Genomic DNA, 14,400 nt, shown 5'->3' with positions numbered 1-14,400 from the left:
CCAGTGAAAAGGCCAATATGGTAACCCATTACATCCATGCACTACTATACTATCGGTAGCTGGCTATAGTAGATGTTGAGTTGGCTACCCAATTTTCAGGGAAGGCGATGAGAGAATCAGATGAGCACAAAGGATACAAAAAAGGGCATAGAGATGGAAAGGAGAAGGAAAAAAAAATAAAAAAACACACACTATTCTGGGGAGTGCATATTAAAAGAAAGGGCAGATGAAGTCAATCCCCAGAACAGGTTTCCAGTAGGGCTTTGCCCTCATCAGAGTAAACAAACATGTTCCACTGGAACCATGTTTTTGGTATATTGTTCCTGACAGTTCTGTGCAGTAAGGACTAATATTTCCAGCTTGTTGAGCCACAACGTGATAGAAGGGGGGTTTTCCAAATGTCTCTTTTAATTAGTAACAAGTTAGGCAAGCAATAGATGAATCAATTTTCTTTCCATAGACCACAGGTGGATGGAAAGAAAAATGCTCGACTCCCCCATCAACACAGTCAGTGTTAATGGGGGAATGCCTCCTGCAGCACTATTGTATTCTGCTGGCAGGGAGCCTTCCCAGCTGGTGGAATACAATGATTACTGCTAGCAGCTATAGCCGCTGGCAGTTATCGCATGTAGAAAAATCTGACAGGCTGGTTGTATCCAAGTCAATCAATGGATCAACTTGGGTACAGTCAGCCTGCTCATACATGGATTGAAGTCTGGCCGTTCCCTGCTAAACCGGCCAAAATTTCAATCCATGTATGGCTGGCTTTAGATAACGGATCTGATGATCTCATCTGTAAATTGGTAAAGAGAATTTTAACTTAAAATAAACAATGAAGACCTCTCAAGTAACATTTACTTGTCTTTCTTTTGCTCCCCTACCACTCTGCTTACCCGCTGGGTGTGAAAGAAAAGACCTGAGTAAGCTGTGAGCCTCTACAGCAGTGATTGCGAACCTTGGCACCCCAGATGTTTTGAAACTACATTTCCCATGATGCTCATGCACACTGCAGTGTAGTGGAGTATCATGGGAAATGTTGTTCCAAAACATCTGGGGTGCCAAGGTTCGCCATCACTGCTCTAGAGTATGGATTTCCACACACAAGGGCAATGGATTTCCCTTGTAAATGCACTGATTGGCTTAGCGTGTGTGTGTGTGTGTGTGTGTGTGTGTGGGTGGGGGGTTGCTTAAAGCATTCAGGCTCAATCCATCCTCCAGTGCTTTTCTTTATATCAAGCAGTATAGTCAACACCCCTGATCAGAGATTCAATTATTTTCAGTCATCTAAGATATGCCACGAAAGATGGGATGGATAAAGCACAATGATAGGGCAGTGGCACTACACAGGAAAGTGAGCCTACAATTAGGCCTATTAACTAACCCTAAAAGCAGCATTTTTAAAATAATAGCAGAAATTGTTAAATTACATTTAAACAATAGCATTCACATTCATGTTTGAGCAGACTTAAAGTAATAAAATAGACTCTAGATGTGTTTGCATTTGTTTTGCATGAATGGAAGATGGTAATTATCACCTTTTATAATAATTCAGTTTTTACACTTGGGTTCAAATAACATAACAATTTTCTTTCTTCTCCCTTTCTTCAGAAACTTATTGCTTATGGACACTTGACTGGCAATGCACCAGATAGCACAACACCTGGAAAAAAACTAATTGATAGAATTATTGAAACTATATGTGGCTGCTTCCAAGGACCCCAGACCGACGAGGATGTCCAGTTACAAATTATAAAGGTAGCTTAAATCTGCAAATTTATGGTGTGAGAAACAGATCTGTCATGAGAATTGCGGCTCGAAAATGTTATAATTTCCTGCTACGTGAAAGCTACCACCTCATTTCCTTTACTTTGCAGAGCATTGAGGAATGAAAATGAAACTGTATTCATCAATGTTGCAAACATTTTATTGTAGGACTGTCCCCGCAAAGCAGAATTTTGCACTGTATACTCGGTGTTTAACTTTTGGTTATAGGTTTTTGATCATGCTGCATTTATTGGAAAAACTCCAGGGAGGAGGCAAAACCATTTACTAAGCTATTAATGCTGTCCAAAAAATATTGCAAGCGTGCAAGAGTAAACATTTCATTAGATAGTTAAAGGATAAGTTCATATTCTTATTTTAGGAGCCTGTAAAGCATTGCACCAGTGATCAGCTGATCGTGGGTATAATGCCAGGCTCCTGCAGACTGTCAGTTAGCTGTCTTCCTGTACCTCCTTTTATGGGCAGGTAATTACTGAGTGACGGGAAGCTCAATGAACTATCAAGAGTGCTCATCAGCACCCTAGTAGTTCATTAATTCACAGGGATCTGTGAATGAATGACGTGCCGCACAACCATGTTCTTTTTGAATTGTGAAAGCAGGTGCGGGGAAAAGATCCCTGGCCCGCTGTCACATATGGGTATAACATCTTCAGAAAGGTGAACTTATCCTTTAAAGCTATAATAATAATGTAAAAACAAGCACCTTCTGCTGCCAGGGCCACCAAAGTTTGTATTGTTCCTGGCCGAAGCTATACAGTTCTCACTGTATACAGAGCAAAGATTCAGGTTTCACTACTCTAAAGTTTTTATCCAATCAGCATTATTGCAATAATAGTATGGCTAGCTATACTCCCTAGTCGGTCAGGGAGCTGTACACAAGGGCAAAAAAGTTGGCCGGTTCCTGCCGAACTAATGTTTTCTGATGTTTTTCAGCCTGTGTGTACCCAGCCTAAAGCAGAAGATGATCTGAAATCCAGCACATAGGAAAAAACAGCAGTTTATTCCACAATTAAAAGCAGCACCTCCTATATCACTATAGCAATGTGTTCCAGACAAAACATGTCCTTTATGGGGGGGAAATGGGGAAATGGGGGGGGGAAAGTCAGCGCTAGAATAAATGATAAAGGCAGCTAACAACAAGGTCAATCTACATAAATCTTCAACAATAACGCATACAAATGCAGCAACAAAAGAAAAATGTGTCAATTATTTTAAAGCAGAGTTGCGACAAAAAAAAAAATTAAGAGTCAGCAGCTACAAATACTGCAGCTGCTGACTTTTAATATTAGGATACTTACCTGCCCAGGGCACCCGCGATGTCCTCATCCAAAGCCGATCCATTCCCTCGGCTCCCGGGTGGAAGCCCTGGCATCTTCGGTAAGGGAATGAGGAAGTGAAGCTTTGCCCCTTCACAGCCTGGTTCCTTACTGTGCATGGGGAGTCACGCTGCGCAATCTCACTGGTTCCTGCTGTCTTCTGGGACCTGTGTGTCTCCCAGAAGACAGCGGGGGGGGGACGGGTACTGCGGCGATCTATGTCCAGAAGTGGGAGCAAATACCTGGATTATACAGGTGTCTGCTCCCCCCTCCCCCACGAAAGGTGCCAAATGTAATACCGGAGGGGGGGGGGGGGATCCGAAAAGCGGAAGTTCCATTTTTGGGTGGAACTCCGCTTTAATGAATCTCTCATGTGCATTTAATTATAACATATTTTGTGTGATAAGAAAAGTCTATGCCAAAATATAATGTGAAATCTTCCACCACCCTCGATCATTGAAACCGGCCTCCACAGTGTGATTGCTACCAACCACCAGAAAGCTTGCAAACTCACAAGAAGTTGCTGCACAATGATGAGCAGCAAGAGCGCCTGATAATGTTGTATGTAAGGTTCCCTTTAAAGGCTAGTACACACTAGTAGTTTTTTTGTTCAACCCAGCAGGGCTAAACGAAAAACACCTGAAAAACACGAAAAACACCTGACCGCTCGCTGTACTTATGATGCAATGTGTTAGTACAGTGATCTCCCCTGCTGTTCTTTTGTGTTCTGACAGGAGGACGCCCCCCCGGCCAGATTACTCCGATCAACACTCTCAGCTATTGGCTGAGAGCACTGATCGGTAGCCGATCGGCAGACCTTTTTCGGTCATGCCCCTTCCACAGAAGACGGCCAGCTTCTGTCGGACCGACTGCAGTACACATGGGCCAAATGTCGGTCGGTTTTTGTTAAACCAGTCGATGGCGCCCGACATTCAGCCCGTGTGTACAAGGCTTAAGAAGGCTCCAGCCTTTGACCAGCACATCTAAATACTCCACTCCTCCTCTAGAGGCATTATTGTCCTCCGACTACTGTACAGAGAAAGCTCACACACCAAAGCAGAATAGAGGAACCATAATATAGTATTTTATTGTAATCAGCTTCACATAGACAATAGTGACACCAGCAGACATCCACACCAAAATAAAACCATTGTGTCCAGGTTCCAGTAGTAAGATGTGGAAAGAGGCAGTTGGTTTCACATGTAAAAAAATATATATATAGTTGTGCTCATAAGTTTACATACCCTGGCAGAATTTTATGATTTCTTTCCATTCCATTCTTTCCATTTTTCAGAGAATATGAATGATAGCACAAAAACATTTCTTTCACTCATGGTTGGTGTTTGGCTGAAGCCATTTAGTATCAATCAACTATGTTTACTCTTTTTAAATCATACTCACAACAGAAACTACCCAAATGACCCTGATCAAAAGTTTACATACCCTGGTGATTTTGGCCTGATAACATGCACACAAGTTGACACAAAGGGATTTGAATGGCTGTTTAAAGGTAACCATTCTCACCTGTGATCTGTTTGCTTGTAATTAGTGTGTGTGTATAAAAGGTCAATGAGTTTCTGGACCCCTGACAGACCCTTGCATCTTTCATCCAGTGCTGCGCTGACGTTTCTGGAGTCATGGGGAAAGTAAAAGAATTGTAAAAGGATCTGCGGGAAAAGGTAGTTAAACTGTATAAAACAGGAAAGGTATATAAAAAGATAGCCAAGGAATAGAGAATGCCAATCAGCAGTGTTCAAACTCTAATCAAGAAGTGGAAAATTAGGGGTTCTGTTGAAACCAAACTACAGTCAGGTAGACCAACTAAAATTTCAGCCACAACTGCCAGGAAAATTGTTTGGGATGCAAAGAAAAACCCTCAAATAACTTCATGTGAAATACAGGACTCTCCGAAAACATGTGGTGTGGCTGTTTTAAGATGCACAATAAGGAGGCACTTGAAGAATAATGGGCTTCATGGTCGAGTTGCCAGAAGAAAGCCATTACTACGCAAATGCTACAAATTATCCAATACAATATGCCAAACAGCACAGAGACAAGCCTTGAACCTTCTGGCACAAAGTCATTTGGAGTGATGAGACCATAATTGAGCTTTTTGGCCACAACCATAAACACTACATTTGGAGAGGAATCAACAAGGCCTATGATGAAAGGTACACCATTCCTACTGTGAAACACGGAGATGGAGCACTGATGTTTTGGGAATGTGTGAGCTACAAAGGCACAGGAAATTTGGTGAAAATTGATGGCAAGATGAATGCAGTATGTTATCAAAAAATACTGGAGCAACATTTGCATCATAAGCCAGGAAGCTGCATATGGGACGTACTTGGACATTCCAACATGACAATGATCCAAAACACAAGGCCAAGTCGACCTGTCATTGGCTACAACAAAATAAGGTGAAGGTTCTGGAGTGGCCATCTCAGTCTCCTGACCTCAATATCATTGAGCCACTCTGGGGAGATCTCAAACGTGCAGTTCATGCAAGAGTGCCCAAGAATTTACAGGAACTGGAGGCTTTTTGCCAAGAGGAATGGGCAGCTTTACCATCTGAGAAGATAAAGAGCCTCATCCACAAATACCACAAAAGACTTCAAGCTGTCATTGATGTTAAAGGGGTCAATACACGGTATTAAGAACTGGGGGTATGTAAACTTTTGATTAGGGTCATTTGGGTAGTTTCTGTTGTGGTTATGATTTAAAAAGAGTCAACACAGTTGATTGATAATAAATGGCTTCAGCCAAAAGCTAACCGTGAGTGAAAAAAGTTTTTGTGTTATCATTCATATTCTCTGAAAATGGTCAAGAAATCATAAATTCTGCCAGGGTATGTAAACTTGTGTGTGTATATGTATGTATGTGTATATATACAGTGGGGATGGAAAGTATTCAGACCCCCTTACATTTTTCACTTTGTTATATTGCAGCCATTTGCTAAAATCATTTAAGTTTTTTTTTTTCCCTCATTAATGTACACACAGCACCCCATATTGACAGAAAAACACAGAATTGTTGACATTTTTGCAGATTTATTAAAAAAGAAAAACTGAAATATCGCATGGTCCTAGGTATTCAAACCCTTTGCTCAGTATTTAGTAGAAGCACCCTTTTGATCTAATACAGCCATGAGTCTTTTTGGGAAAGATGCAACAAGTTTTTCACACCTGGATTTGGGGGATCCTCTGCCATTCCTCCTTGCAGATCCTCTCCAGTTCTGTCAGGTTGGATGGTAAACGTTGGTGGACAACCATTTTTAGGTCTCTCTGAAAAACACCCCCACAGCATGATGCTGCCACCACCATGCTTCACTGTTGGGACTGTATTGGACAGGTGATGAGCAGTGCCTGGTTTTCTCCACACATACCGCTTAGAATTAAGGCCAAAAAGATCTATCTTGGTCTCATCAGACCAGAGAATCTTATTTCTCACCATCTTGGAGTCCTTCAGGTGTTTTTTTTAGCAAACTCCATGCGGGCTTTCATGTGTCTTGTACTGAGGAGAGGCTTCCGTCTGGCCACTCTGCCATAAAGCCCCGACTGGTGGAGGGCTGCAGTGATGGTTGACTTTCTACAACTTTCTCCCATCTCCCGACTGCATCTCTGGAGCTAAGCCACAGTGTTCTTTGGGTTCTTCTTTACCTCTCTCACCAAGGCTCTTTTTCCCCGATAGCTCAGTTTGCCCGGACGGAAAGCTCTAGGAAGGGTTCTGGTCGTCCCAAACGTCTTCCATTTAAGGATTATGGAGGCCACTGTGCTCTTAAGGATTATGGAGGCCACTGTGCTCTTACGAAACTTAAGTGCAGCAGAATTTTTTTTGTAACCTTGGCCAGATCTGTGCCTTGCCACAATTCTGTCTCTGAGTTCTTCAGGCAGTTCCTTTGACCTCATGATTCTCATTTGCTCTGACATGCACTGTGAGCTGTAAGGTCTTATATAGACAGGTCTGTGGCTTTCCTAATCAAGTCCAATCAGTATAATCAAACACAGCTGGACTGGAAATGAAGGTGTAGAACCATCTCAAGGATGATCAGTATAAATGGACAGCACCTGAGTTAAATATGAGTGTCACAGCAAAGGGTCTGAATACTTAGGACCTTGTCATATTTCAGTTTTTTTCTTTTTTAATAAATTTGCAAAACTGTCAACAATTCTGTGTTTTTCTGTCAATATGGGGTGCTGTTTGTACATTAATGAGGAAAAAAAATGAACTTAAATGATTTTAGCAAATGGTTGCAATATAACAAAGAGTGAAAAATTTTAGGGGGGGGGGGGGGGGTCTGAGAACTTTCCGTCCCCACTGTATATGTGTGTATGTATGTGTGTGCATATATATATGTGTGTACTTTCAAGGAGAGGTGTCACGGTGGACTCCCAGTTATCCACCAATGTTCAATTAAAAAAAAAAAAAAAATATATATATATATATATATATATATACATTTTTTTAGCAGCGGCAGACCCTTTTAAAACTGATTAGTTGGCCTTAAAAAAAAAAAAGTTACGTTCGGTTATGTTTTAAAAAGTCCTGCTTACTGAATTTTTGGTGCATGTTTGGGGTGTTTAAAAAAACAAAAAAAAAAAACAAACCTCTATTGAAGTGAATAGAAACAGCTGCAAAAACCGCATCAACATCTGGCAAAAAGCAACACACCAGTGGGAAGTGTGCGACTTCTGAATCGCATGACAATGGAAATCCTATTCTTTTCAATGATGCCAGGCCTAATCAATGCGACTCAGCACAGTGCGATTTTGGAAAAGGTTCCTGCACGACTTTGGTGTGACTCAAGTGCAATTCCAGCCCCATAGACTTTTGTGTTAACTCACAGAAATCGCATCAGCATTAGATAAGTAGTAGTTCCTATGCGACTTTGGTAACATACGTTTTTTTTAACCCTCACCTCTCCTCCCAGATCATCCTTGCTGCCTAAAGACCCAAGCACATTCTATTCATACCTGAGCGTAGCAGAAACACGCTGTGCGACAAAACGTGCGCTGAAAAAACACATGATGCTCCATGACCAAAAAACATTCTTGTTCTATATTGGGGCATTTGTCACGCGTAGGACAGCCTATTCAAGTGAATGGGCTGCTCCATGGTGCTATGTGTGTTTATGCGTGAAAAACTCATACAAACAAAACGTAACCTGGAACGTGCTTTTGCGCTAATCTTATGTGTGAATGCAGTGAGCTTGGGAGGAGAGTTTTCAGGCAGCAAGGATGACCTGGGAGGAGAGGTGAGGATAAAAAAAAATACACTGAGCTTATCTATGTGCCTCAGGAATTCATTCTTATCCAATGTTGACGATCTGATCAAGCAAGTACTACTATTTTGGCAGAAGAACCATGCAGTGTATCTTCTGCGTAAAAGCTCTACCTTTTTGGTATCTCTCTGGCTTTTGCTTTGCTGTAAATCAGGAGCATGATTTATTTTTTTCTTGACGATCATGTGTGCATAGACAGAGCTCTAAGCCCTGGTCTTCAAAAACTAGTTGACTGGATTATTTTACATAGCCAAGTGAAAAGGTGAACTTAAGCCAACGGCGTTGAACCTGTGGCCCACAGAGCCCTCTGACATAGCCCTTGACCTCAAACCAGGGAAGCGCTTGCCTGGGGTCGACAACCCATTGATCACAAACTGGGCTTGCCGACCCACCATCCTAGAGCATCAGAGTGCATCAAACCTCCTCTGTAGCACCGGCTCCTGTCCCAGGTGGAGTGATACCAAGTGCACTTTGCCTGGGTCCTTTTCTAACAGCCTGGGGAGTGATGCCAGCAGAAGCTGTAAAGAAAAAATGATCGGTATATTACACACATACACTGTGCTTTTGCAATGGGCATATTAGCACCTATAAGAGGATTAACAACTATTAGGCTGCTTTTACACTGATCTGCGGGTGCAGTGCAACTGCAGCTTTCCTGCGGGTTATTCGCTTCCCTTTCCCTTTATATATATTATGGGTGTGGTGCACTTTCTGAATCATTCAGGAGCTTTCCGAACGTGCACCATACCCAGGTAAAACACAGCGCATAAGTGTGAAAGCAGCCTTATAGGAGGCTCAGGACAGTAAGGATTTGTTTACATTTGCGGTTTGGGGGGTGGCAAATCCCCATAGTTAAAACATGATTTTAATAATCCCCCCCCCTCCCCTTCCAACCATTGGTGTAGCATCAGGGGTCGCAATGGTGACCCCGCCCGATCCTCCAGGGGGCCCTGCGGCCTCTCCATCAGAAATTCTGTTTTATACTTTAACTGGTGGGGTAGCAAGGACGGCAAATACAGGAACTGATTCTCTCCATTTTCCTTCTGCAGCCGCTAAAAGCCAGCTTTTCGTCTTCTCCCTCCCGCCAGCATTCACCGGCTGCAGGTGGAAAGTCTTCATTATTACCTAAAGGGTAACTCCAATTTCGTGGGGAAAAAAAATAGCAAATAAAGAAAGTATAGCGTATACAATTGCAAGTAGTATTGTAATTAAATGTTATTAAAAATTACCTTTCCTTTTTCAATCTGCAGCCGCTCTCATTTTCTAAAAATGCAATGGAATATGGCTACCTGGAGTTGTTCTGTACACAGAATGTGTAGTGACCACCCCCAGAAACATAATTTCCTGCTTGTGCTCACCAATTTTGCCAGAAGTCTGCCTAAGATACAAGTCAGATTTCAGGCATCCCCTGCAACAAAAATGTCATCTTGGGTGAGATACTCCCAGTAGGAACACGTTAAATGGTTAAGGGCACCTGAAGTGTGTGAAACGCGTCTACCAGCTCTCTGTTTTTGTCAGCGCTTGGGATGTTTTAATTAAGAGTGCAGCCATTTCTTCTAATTTGAGGAACACGTCTAAAGGGATGCAGGCCTAGCAGCTTTCCTCATTAGTGCTCTGCATCTGCACAGCTGACGGATAATTATGAAATCACTCCCATTAGACCCACTCTAGATAGGAATCAGCAACAAAGGTTGTTATCCTTGCAATGTGCAGAAATCACCCAGAGGGGAATATTTTTTTCGCAACAAAAGTGGAGTTGCGCTTTAAGTGGCCCACACTTTTCAAAAGGTTGAGCACCTCTGATGTAAGCAATGTCAAAACGGAAAGTAAAAGTCCTGAGTAAGTACATGCTGTCCTCCCTTTTTTTTTTTTTTTATGTAAATTCTTGCAGAATTTTTGAACTTGGCTACTGCTTGTATTTCCTTTTATCTATAGCTAATCTATTTTTTACATTTTATTTCAGGCGCTTCTGACCGCAGTCACTTCACAGCATATAGAAATTCACGAAGGGACAGTACTACAAGCTGTTAGAACATGTTACAATATCTACCTAGCCAGCAAAAACCTTGTCAATCAGACCACCGCCAAGGCTACTTTGACACAGATGCTCAATGTGATATTTGCACGTATGGAAAATCAGGCGGTGTGTGTTACTTTCACTTCTTTCTACATTAATTTCCATATTGTAGTATATTGTATGCTTTATATAATGTCAGTGTGTCAATTTTTTTTTTCTACCTCAGTTGATATTTCAGCTAAAAAATACCAGCCACTGTACCTGTACCCAATTTTGGGCTGAGTTTCAGTTAGTTTGGATTCAAGGTGGGGGGTGTACAGTGCCTTGAAAAAGTATTCATACCCTTTTAAATTTTCCACATTTTGTCATGTTACAACCAAAAACGTAAACGTAATTTATTGGGGTTTTATGTGATAGACCAACACAAAGTGGCACATAATTGTGAAGTGGAAGGAAAATGATAAATGATTTTCTATATATTTTACAAATAAATATCTGAAAAGTGTGGCGTGCATTTGTATTCAGCCCCCCTGGGTCAATCCTTTTAGAACAACCTTTCGCTGCAATTACAGCTGCAAGTCTTTATTATGGGGATGTCTCTACCAGTTTTGCACATCTAGAAAGTAAAATTTTGCCCATTTTTCTTTGGAAAATAGCTCACGCTCTGGCAGATTAGATGGAGAGCATATGAACAGCAATTTTCAAGTCTTGCCAGATATTCTCCTTGGATTTAGGTCTGGACTTTGGACCATTCTAACACATGAATATGCTTTGATCTAAACCATTCCATTGTAACTCTGGCTGAATGTTTAGGGTCATTTTCCTGCTGGAAGGTGAACCTCCACCCAGGGGGGGCTGAATACAAATGCACGCCACACTTTTCAGATATTTATTTGTAAAATATTTAGAAAACCATTTAGCATTTTCCTTCCACTTCACAATTTTGTGCCACTTTGTGTTGGTCACATAAAATCCCAATAAAATACATTTACGTTTTTGGTTGTAACATGACAAAATGTGGAAAATTTCAATGGGTATGAATACTTTTTCAAGGCACTGTATCTTCTGCTGGACATAAACTGAAGGTTTTTTTTTTTTTTAATAAAATGAACTTATTCTATAACTTTGAAAAAGTTTCACAACTCCTCCAAATAGCTTCCTTTGATTAAATGAGAATTGACAACATGCCCCCAGCATTTATAGCTATACAGATGACTCCATCAACCCAATCCAAAAATCATGGTGCATAGAATGCATTCAGATGAAAATTCTGTTTCTGTTAAAAGATTTTACTGCTTTCCTGTGGTGATGTATCTATTCCTTCATTCAAATCGAGAGTCTGCTGAAAGAAGAGGGAGCACTATAATTTAGTCTAAATAGGCCCCTCACCCTATCTCTGACTTTTTAATGTGTGTCTTGAGTAGTTAGGCTTCAGGTAGACTGATTTAGAGATCATCAACATCTGTTTGGACTGTATTTCCCAGAATTTACCCACTTTCTTCTGAGTGTGCTCCTGTTAGATTTGACTACTTCTGTAACTTTTGTTTTCCCAGCATGATTCATGCTACATCTTTTTCCCATCAAAATTTCTTATGCTGAGATTTAGGAAATAGAACATACGGGGGGCCACTGGGAGCACAGCGGGCACCTGCCAACCCTAGTAATACAACTGTGCCACATCCCAATAAATTCAAAATGTATAGTCAAGGAAGTTGTACCGCAGTTCATGGACTGTGTAGGAACAACCACATCAAGTTAAATAAAATACAAAACTTTATTAAAGCACATAACAAAAAGGGAATTAAAACCAATCAAGGTTAAAAGCATAGTAACAAAAAAATATATATATATATATATATATACATACACTAAGCTTATTTAAAAACAGACTTCAAGTCAACAATAGTAGAAGGCTCCACCACTAGTTCACATGAGGCTCAACGTGTTTTGCGTGTTTAGCTGCTTCAGGAGCAGAGGTGCTAACATAGGAGTGCTACAACAAGACATAACACATATTGAGGTCCATCCCCTAAGAATCACGTTAAATCTCAACACAAAATGAAAGCAAAAGGACAGGAGATGACTGAACCAAAATAGAACACTTGCCAATGTTTAAATATGGGGACCATCAAAATTCAGGCTATAGGAAAGACCCACAGGTAAGACACTGGTACAAAGACAGCAAAAAAAACCCCAAAAACATCCGCCCTGCAAGGTGTCCCCCACCGACTTTGCACCTATGTATAGATAAAGCCTATTTACCTGATATTATATGGGCCCTGGGTTTTGTGACATTTTGTAGCATGATATGTCTAGATTAATGTCTCTAGCTGATGTCATTGTAGCATTCCTATGTTAGCACCTTTGTTCCTGAAGATGTGAAACATGTTGAGCCTCATGGTAAATAGTGGTGGAGCCTTCCACTATTGTTGACTTAAAGTGCTACTAAACCCACAGCAGTAAAATCAGTCTGTATATGCAGTAAAGCATGCTTGTTATACTCGCTGTGGGACCTAAGGGCAAAATCCTGGACACTGTGTAAAAAGGTTGTTTTGATCCTGCCTTCCCTGATCCTCCACTTCTTTTACTGTCCCCAATCCATCTGGTTGATAGAACAGAGCCCTAGGAGGCACTCTACACATGCTTAGTTTGGTGTGTATTGCTAGAGGGATGGTGCATGTAATTAGCACTGTCCAGACAGAGTCAAGGGTCATGCAGCTGCGCATAGGACAGTCAGAGGAGAATGAAGACTCCTCCTATAAGCTTTAACCAGTTCTCGGCTGGACACTGATAGAAGTCATAAGACTTCTATATACTGCTGATGAGAAAAGGTATTTAGCAGTTTATATCTACTAAAATAATTGATTTTCCATGTACTGTGGAAGACCAGATACTTAATGCGGGGTCCTGGGTTTAGTAACACTTTAAAGTCTGTTATTCAATAAGCTTAGTATATTTATTTTATGGTGTACCACACTCTTCAACCTTGTCCACCACTCAGTGTTTTATGGTGCATATTGCTGCTATGCTTTTAACTTGACTGGTTTTAGTTCTTTTTTTCGTTTTTTTGCTTTAATAAAGTTTTGTCTTTAACTTGATGTAGTTGTGCCTACAAAGTCCATGCACTGTGGTTCAACTTCCTTGACTATGCATTTAGGGTAGAAAAGTTGGTTATGTGGGCCATAGTGAGATGGCAACATCACAAGCCATAGACACATGACAAGCTAGGGGGTTTGTGGATTTGATGAAATGAGCACACCTTTCCTAGGTTACATGGATTTCTGGGACTGGAGGGTTCCCAAATTTCCAGCTTGGGTGTGCAGAGCCATTTACCAGAAGGATATCTTTTAATTATAGTCCATGTTATGTTTCCTTGCTAATGGGATTACATTTTGTGTTCAATGTGATTAAATAGGGTAAATATTTTAGTTTATTACATTACAGTTGATATAGGAAGCTGGCCACAGAAATATTTTTAAGGTATTTCATTTGGCAAAAATAAAAAAAAATGTTGTTAAAAGAATGTTGTCATTATCAGCTCAGGAATCATTCTGTTACTACCATCATTGAAACGCATATGTTTAATTTGCTATATAACAAGTTTTTTTTTTTTTTTTATATTGTCAATTCTTTTAGCTACAAGAAGCCAAGCACATGGAGAAGGAGCGACACAAGCAGCAGCACCATCTACAGAACTCTCCGGCATCTCCGCTAAGCCACCATGAGTTGGAACTTCCACAGATGAGGCATATTTTGGAACAGACAGGCCAGCTGACTCGGGAACAGGATGGGGAGGTGGATCGGCATCAGAGCTACATAGAAAACACACTTCAAGAAGAGCCAGATCAAGAGAATGGCTATCATGCTGAGAGCACAGAGAATGAAAATCCTGAGGCAGACCAGGCCACACATGTGGAAAGTAAGTAAGAGCAGCCCAGCATGGTCCTCTCATGAGTGTATTAACAATATAGACTATATAGAAGAAATTGACTTCTTATAATCTT

At 41.0% G+C, this 14,400-nt stretch overlaps 1 protein-coding gene across 1 annotated transcript in view; it reads left to right on the top strand.

Moving 5' to 3' along the window:
- Positions 1-14,400, top strand: part of ARFGEF1 (ARF guanine nucleotide exchange factor 1) — a 304,195-nt gene that overhangs the window by 121,703 nt on the left and 168,092 nt on the right. Inside the window, exons 4-6 of the mRNA XM_073631773.1 lie at positions 1,609-1,755; positions 10,343-10,522; positions 14,033-14,315. Coding sequence (XP_073487874.1) covers positions 1,609-1,755; positions 10,343-10,522; positions 14,033-14,315 — 610 coding nt within the window. The remainder of the gene's footprint in view (positions 1-1,608; positions 1,756-10,342; positions 10,523-14,032; positions 14,316-14,400) is intronic.

Source organism: Aquarana catesbeiana, linkage group LG05, assembly GCF_042186555.1.
Source record: "Aquarana catesbeiana isolate 2022-GZ linkage group LG05, ASM4218655v1, whole genome shotgun sequence".
NCBI lineage: Eukaryota > Metazoa > Chordata > Amphibia > Anura > Ranidae > Aquarana > Aquarana catesbeiana.
This window is presented reverse-complemented; position numbering and strand designations above follow the sequence as displayed.